This window comes from Myotis davidii, unplaced genomic scaffold, assembly GCF_000327345.1.
Source record: "Myotis davidii unplaced genomic scaffold, ASM32734v1 scaffold323, whole genome shotgun sequence".
NCBI lineage: Eukaryota > Metazoa > Chordata > Mammalia > Chiroptera > Vespertilionidae > Myotis > Myotis davidii.
In genome coordinates, this window is record NW_006295491.1 from 1,141,208 (window position 1) to 1,148,858 (window position 7,651).

The 7,651-nt window shown below is 36.5% G+C and overlaps 1 protein-coding gene across 1 annotated transcript in view; it reads right to left on the bottom strand.

The window, feature by feature from the left end:
• Window positions 1–7,651, bottom strand: part of MND1 (meiotic nuclear divisions 1) — a 46,708-nt gene that overhangs the window by 18,262 nt on the left and 20,795 nt on the right. Inside the window, exon 5 of the mRNA XM_006770148.1 lies at window positions 2,144–2,217. Within this exon, the coding sequence (XP_006770211.1) occupies window positions 2,144–2,217 (74 nt within the window). The remainder of the gene's footprint in view (window positions 1–2,143; window positions 2,218–7,651) is intronic.

The following is a 7,651-nucleotide window of genomic DNA, read 5'->3' on the forward strand; positions in this document are numbered from 1 at the left end:
GGGGTCCCCACTGGGGTGCCTGGCCAGTTTGGGTGAGGGGCTGAGGGCTGTTTTCAGGCTGGCGGGTGACTGAAGCTCCCAACCGCTCCCTTTTTTCTGCTTCTTTTTTTTTATTCTGGGCCAGCTTTAGCTCTGAGGCTTGGCTCCAGCTCTGAGGCCTCCGCTGCTAAAAGTAGGTATCTGGTTTGTTTCGGTTCTATTCGAAACTCTGTATCAACTCCAGCTTGGCTCGCAGCTTCTATATTTGTTACAATGTTCAAACTGCAGGCTCATATAAGATGGTCATTATTTGCCATCCACATCCAAATTATACATGTTCCACAATGAAAAATGAAAGGAGAAAAAGCTAATGAAGACAGGAGAAGCTGAGTGGTGAACATCTGTGTGAATGCAATGCTAGCTCTTCAGACACGCTGAACTGGGAGCACCTCAGACTGCTATGGCACTGAGATCTTTGCCAAATTACTTAACTCTTTGTGCTTTCATTAAAATGGAGACAATGATAGAAACTACCTCCTTTATTGTTGGCAGAATTCAATAAATATATAGTATATATTAGAAAGAGTACCTGCCTTGCTCATGAGGCAGAATATTTGTTAGCTATTTCTTCTTCATTGTCAGCATCATCACCATCCTATCTATATATATAATGAAGGAATATGCAAATTTGCCCTCACAGTAATGACCGACTGGGGCTAATGACTAGCTGAAGTGGGTGGGCGTGGCTGCGTGGTGCCGCACGAAGCCGTGGGACGTGAGGCTGCGTCAAATAAAATAAAATGCGTTCACATGCCCTAAAGCACAAACATCCCAGCAGATAACTCAATGCAAGCTATTGTGTAATCATTGTGATTACATTGTGTAAACTATTGTTAGTATAGGCTAGAGGTCTGGTGCAGGCCACCCAGAGGGACCCCACCCGTGCATGAATTCGTGCACCGGGCCTCTAGTAAATATTATCTAGTAAATGGGCTACATACTTCTGGGTAAGTCCTGCCTGGTGCACTCATAACATAAGAGTGCATCCCTCTCAGAAGCCTTTCTGAATTACTATACTCTTCTGATAGATGCAGGCACCAACTAGGTTTGCTACTGGTTTTTTCCTAATTGCATTGGTTTCAGTGGACTGTGTAACACTCAGCAGACCACTTGTGTGCACAGGTATGTCACCATTAGTTGAAGGTGCTTCTAGGAGTTATTTCTAATGTTGCAGAAAAAAATGATCAAACAAAGAAGTGGTAATTACTACTGTCAATCAAAGAAGAAATAACAGCTGCATGGTATGCCCTGAACTTCTCTCCCCTTAATATTCTTTAGAAATTACCACTGTCCAATTCCTGTCTGTGACTATGCTGCCCTGGAAGAAGGTATATGAAATAATTTCGAAAAGGATAAAGTCACTGTAAACCTGAGATGTAGTCTTCTCTATAATGTGGCAAATTTTTTAATCTCTTTCATAATCAAGTGGTACAGATAAAAGACTAGATGGAATGATTAGTGATTCATGTTGACCTTCAATATTTTCTCAAGTCATAAATCCATACCAGAGATAATGATGAAACTAGAAAGCAAAGTAATTTTTTAAAAAACCTAACAACACTCTAGAGAACACTGCACTTTAAAAAATAAAATAGTAAGTCAATATTCATTTAAATAATTTAGAAATATTACAAGGCCACGAGAATATTATATTGATAGTTTTCCATTTGTTCTGCGCCAATATTTAAAAAACAAGAGTCTTAAAACATATATAAACATTTATATAGGGCTTACCTTATACCAGTTTCTCTTCTAAGCGCTTTGCCAATGTTAATTTAATCCACACAATTACCTAATGAGGTAGATTTTATTATTCCCCATTTTATAACTAAAAAAATTGAGAACAGAAAGTTTAGGAAACTTTCAAACCCAGGCAGTCTGGCTCCAGGGTTTATGCTTCTATGCTATGCTGCCATATACAACACAATAAAATAATAATAAATCTAGATTTGCAATTAGTGAATCCTACCAGGTCAAATGTTCATGTCCTTTGCTGTGACTCACTTCTCTTCTGGTAGAGATGGCATACTCCTCACAGGAAGCTGTACGACCCTATTCTTTTATTTAGAATTGGTATTAAAGAATCTTCAGACACAAACTTACCGTTTCATGTCGGCCAATTTTAGCTTTCTCAATGCTTTTCTGTAGGTTTGCTTGCTTCTGGTTTCCCTCAGATAACTATAGAAGTAAAACAAAAACAAAAAAATGGCTTGCTAAGATAAACTTGCTAAATATGAAGTTTATGAGTCAAAAGACAAAATGAGATTTGACTTCAGCTCAAGTCAATAAAACAAAAATGTCAAAGACTACATTGGGAACCACTCTAACTTGAAGAAAATGAAGTACTATGAACCATTAGGACAAACTGAAAAAAAATAAATTTAAAAATATTTTTTCCTATCCTATGCAGAAAAATGAATAATATGCTTTTAATCTTTTTCTAGTCTTTAGTTCCCTAACCCTTTCCCAAATAACTTAAGGAATATTATTTAAAAATTGAATTTGAAAATTCCAAATCTGTTCTATGTAAATTCTCTTCAAATTTCATTTCACTTCTGAGTAGTCTTTTCAAGTATCCTAAATTGTTTCTTATAGACTGTAATACTGTGACCTATTTCACTAACAAAGTAAAAAATGAATGGATCACTTATTATTTTTAAACTAGAGGCCAGTGCACAAAAATTGTGCACAGGTAGGGACCCTAGTGGCTGCTGGCCAGGGCCTTCATTTCGCACTGCCCCCCGGTGGTCAGCGCACATCATAGCGAGCAATCGAATGCCCAGTTGGTTGAACTCCCAAGGGGACACTGCATATTAGGCTTTTCTATATATAGATATATAGATACAGTATTTTATGAGGAATTGATACTTTATATTCTAAGTTCCCAGAAAACAAAAATATCTATTAGCCTATGGCAAATTTTATGCATGTTTTACATACCTTAAAAGTGATTCGTTTAAGCAATGTACTGAACTTAGAAAGCAGTAAATTATATATGAAAATGGATTAAACAATACCAGCATAAAGAGACCACAGATACGGAATATTCATTAACATGTGGCTGGGCCCTCTCCAAAAAGGACTCATTAATTTCAGAACACTGCTTTCCCTCCTCAATTTTTAAAATCTCACTTGGGCCCATGACTAAATAAATAAACACAGGAAATTCCCAATACTAAATTTTCCACCACATCTTTTGCTATAAACTAGTCAGAAGTTATAGACTTATTTGATTGGGTAAGGGTTGTCTTAAAATATGTTCCAATCCTCCCGCATTCTCGAGTTTTAAACATTTAGAAAATAATTAATGATTGAATTCTTTCTTGTGGCTGATTATAAGAAACTGACCTTTTACAATATGACCTAGTTATATGAAGAGGGTGAACAATAATTAGATACTATTTTTTGCTTAAAAATCATATACAGTATCTTTAAAAAGTTGGAAGCTTTACTCTAGTTTTAGGAAATCTTCCACTTCTCACTATGCATAAAGGGAACATTGTCAGCCTTCCCTAATGGTTCTATCGTCACTGATTCTAACCCACAGCATGAACAAGGCCCATCTGTAATGCCAAGAACACCACCACCAAACCAGTTATACCTCTTCTTGAGAGTAATTATCTTCCTAAGTTAACAAACAAAAGTCTGCTGGAGATTTAAGAGCCAAAATAAGCTCTACAGCCCTAAATTTAACAAGGAGATCTAGTTCTTTTTTTTTTTTTTTAAAGGTTCTCATTTATAAAATAACATCATGTTTAAAAAGTTAATATTCCACCCTGAAGGATCCACTTGAAATAATAAATGCATATAACATTTGAGTTCAGGAATAAAGAATTTTCCAATGAAAAAATATACACATATATATTACCATAAAATTTTCCATTAAAAATGGTTTTAAACAAACAGGTAGGTAAATGTTATAAATATTCAGAAATGAGTTATTATATAAAAATAAGTTAATAATTAATGGAGATATATATATATATATCTTAATTATATTAACGAAATGAAGTGTCTTCCAGGTATTGTCTGTCTGCTTGTAATTATTTACAACGTAAAAGCATTGAAAGAGAGCTAATTCAGGAATTCCTTAACTCTGAAATAACCTTATGTATTTGGAATGTGATTCCATGATTTGTCAGTTTTAGTACCTTGGTAATGAAGGGAGACACAATCTAAATGATGTAAACAAATGAGAAGCTTTTGCTAATTATCCTAAGTACTGAAACAATTTGGTTCAGCTCAATAGTGAAAGATTCTTGGCTTTCTGCTTAGTTCTTAAAATCTCAACTACTGGAAACAATGAAAGCAACTCATGTGAGGTGGCCTTTGCTATCAGTGTTTCATCTACACATCTCTTAAAAGCAATATTGGTATAGTTCCTAATGCGTATCTTGGAATTAAACCAAATCCAGGCCTCAAGTGGTAAGAGCTGTACAGATATTATCTAAACCAGTAGTTCTCAGACTTTAGTATATACCAGACTCACCCAAAGGGCTTGTTAAAACACAGGTTGCTGGGCTCCATCTCCCCATTTCTAAATAGTAGGTCTGGGGTGTAGCCTAATTTGCATTTTTAACAGGCTCCCAGGTGAAAGTGATTCTGATGCTTCTGGTTGGGGGCACCACCGGACAACTACTGATCTAAATAAAACCTATTATTTTGGTAACAAACTCAAAAAAATATAGAAGATATTAATATATGGAAAGATATTGTCTAGTTCATCAGCAAAAATGAATCACCTCTACATACTGCAGCCTGAACTTAAAGTATCAACAATTCTCTCACTAGCAGTAATAGGAACTCCATATTTAGAAAAATAGAAAAAGGAGTGATAATCTATATTCAAAGAAGGTATTTAGCATAGGATTCCTTTAAAGAGCAAACTCACCCAATACATTTCTATAACATAAAGCAAGAACCAACAATATACCAGAACAAGTCCATTTCCAACTTTCATGAAAGCAAACAATTTTTAAAAATCCAGTAACTCAGGACAAAACAACAGCAGCAGCAGCAACAAAAACTACTTATAATTAGTAAGAACCAGATTTCATCTTCAGATTTAAGGATCTGACACAATGCTTCTCTTTAATACATTCCAGGCCACCTATACAGACACTCAGGGCTGAGAAACATAATGCCAGTGTTTTCTAAAGGGCTAATTCACTGCCTGGAGGAATTACCTATTCATAAGAGGAACAGGAAGATTGATTCAAGCTGGCTGCTTTGGGGTTCTGATTTGCTCCTTTTTAGAAATAAATAAATTTCCAAAGCATTAGGGAAGAAAGATAGAGGTTTTCATAGGTGGGAAAGAATGTCAAGGAACAGAGAACGGGAAAAGAATACCAAGAGAATCCAGATCCAATTTCCTTTGAAATTGTATACATTAAAAAAGTCTTGTTAAGAGTCTCTAAAACTTTAAAATTTGTCTTTTAAGGCAACATTCCATTTATGAATTAATCCTAAGAAAACAATAAACACCATAAAGATATATTCACATATAAAGACAGGAGCCATGTAATTGTCCAAAACCAGAAGTCTGGACACTTGGATAAGGACTCCATCTGGACACTGATATGCGTGGGACTGCTGCCCACTGTGGACTATAAGAACTCAGAGCTCCGACCACCCAAGCTCGAGCTTGGCTGTACCACGGGGCACGTTCAAAGTCCAAAGAGACTTTTCCACCAGATGTATGCTGCCAGTGCAGCCACCTGGCTTGAGACCCATGCCTGCCTCTCCACCTTCAACACCACCAGTGACTGGGACTTAGTTTCTGTAGAATAGGCTCCCCCTCTCTGTGTAACCTGTGTGTGCCCCTACTGGCTTATTGAAGTCTCCCCTCATAAACCTGGCATGTGGAAAGACACAAAAGTGTGCAAGTGACTCCTTGCAGGGATGTTTCACTGCTCATGACAGAGAATAATGCTCTTTCTTCTTTTTCTATTTCTGCCTTATAAAGTGGAAAGGTTCAAGAAAACTTGGATTTCAGAGGATGAGAAAGGCAAACTAACGCCTTCTCTTCCATGGCTTTAGCAGAGTGAAGAGAGCAGCAACCTAACACATTTAGATTGTAAACTAACTCCAGTTGAGAGCAGCCAAACAAATTAAGACTTGAGGCACTTTTAAGTGTTAAAAATTACTGAGCCCTGGCTGGTGTGGCTCAAGTTGGTTAAGTGTTGCCCCATGCACCAAAAGGTTGCCAATCAATTCCCAGTCAGGCCACATGCCCGGGTTGCAAGCTCGATCCCCACTAGGGGATGTGCAATAGGTAGCCAACTGATGTTTTTCTCTCTCATTGATGTTTCCCTCCTTCCCTCTCCCTTTCTCTCTCCCTAAGATCAATTTAAAAAACATATTTTAAAAAATTATTGAAAAGTTGAAATGCACATAGGTTTAAACAAGAAAATAATTAACAAAATTCAAAATTGAAGTTGTTTTGTATCTAATAGAAAGCTATTTTTTTCCCAAAAAGAGTTACAGTGTAGGAAATTTATGATTATAAATAAGTATAAATACTATGGAACCTGAACAAAACCCTATATGTGAATATGATGAAAGTTTGAAACATGCCCTTTGGTAAAAACCATACTTTAAACACAAAAAGCACTCAACTATCAGGGCTATTTTTGTGAAGCTTCTAAATCCACAAGGCATCCAGAGACATTAGGAATATTGAAATATTAAAATGCATAACATATTGATATACTTTTGAGGGAAAATTGGGCCAAACGAACTGAAATTAGGACTATTCCATGAAATTAAGGATACATATGACTTTGACACTGCCACCACCTGGTGGCATGACAACAAAATTGTAGGTCCAATTGTTAGTGGAGTAAATCTTTCCCAGGTTGGTTGATTTGGGGAGGAAATAGTTATGGCTGAAGAACAGTTGTCATAAACCTGTAACCCACATGAAGCATGGAAGAATGTTTGGGTTGTGGTACAGAGAGGATCCTGTAGCTCTAGGGTCAGGTTTCTCAAGCTCATCCAGGAAGCTGCTCTAATAGCCACGGAGGATAATTCCTGGGGAAGGTTTAAAAGCCCAGCCCAAAGCTACCCATTATAAAAGCAAAACAAGTGAACAAATATAAAAAATAAATCTCTTAAGTCTTAAGTCCTATCATAAAAATTCATGCAAGTTTCACAGCTGTAATATGAACTACTATAATTTTGTATTACTTTAAACTATTTACCAAAAAAAATACTCAGTTTATATACTTTCCCTATCTGCCACCCACCCCCAATTTTTTAGTCATTGATCTCAATGAACATATATTTAACTCTTAATTATTTAAGATGATGGAAAAAATAAAAACACTCAATTTAAAAGACATGACTTTTAAGTGCTTATCAATAAAATTTTGCAGTGTGTAGAGCAGTGGTTCTCCACCTTCCTAATGCCACGACCCTTTAATACAGTTCCTCATGTTGTGGTGACCACCAACCATAAAATTATTTTCGTTGCTACTTCATAACTGTAATTTTGCTACTGTTATAAATCATAATGTAAATATCTGATATGCGATGGTCTTAGGCAACCCCTGGGAAACGGTCGTTTGACCACCAAAGGGGTCGCGACCCACAGGTTGTGCACCGCTGCTCT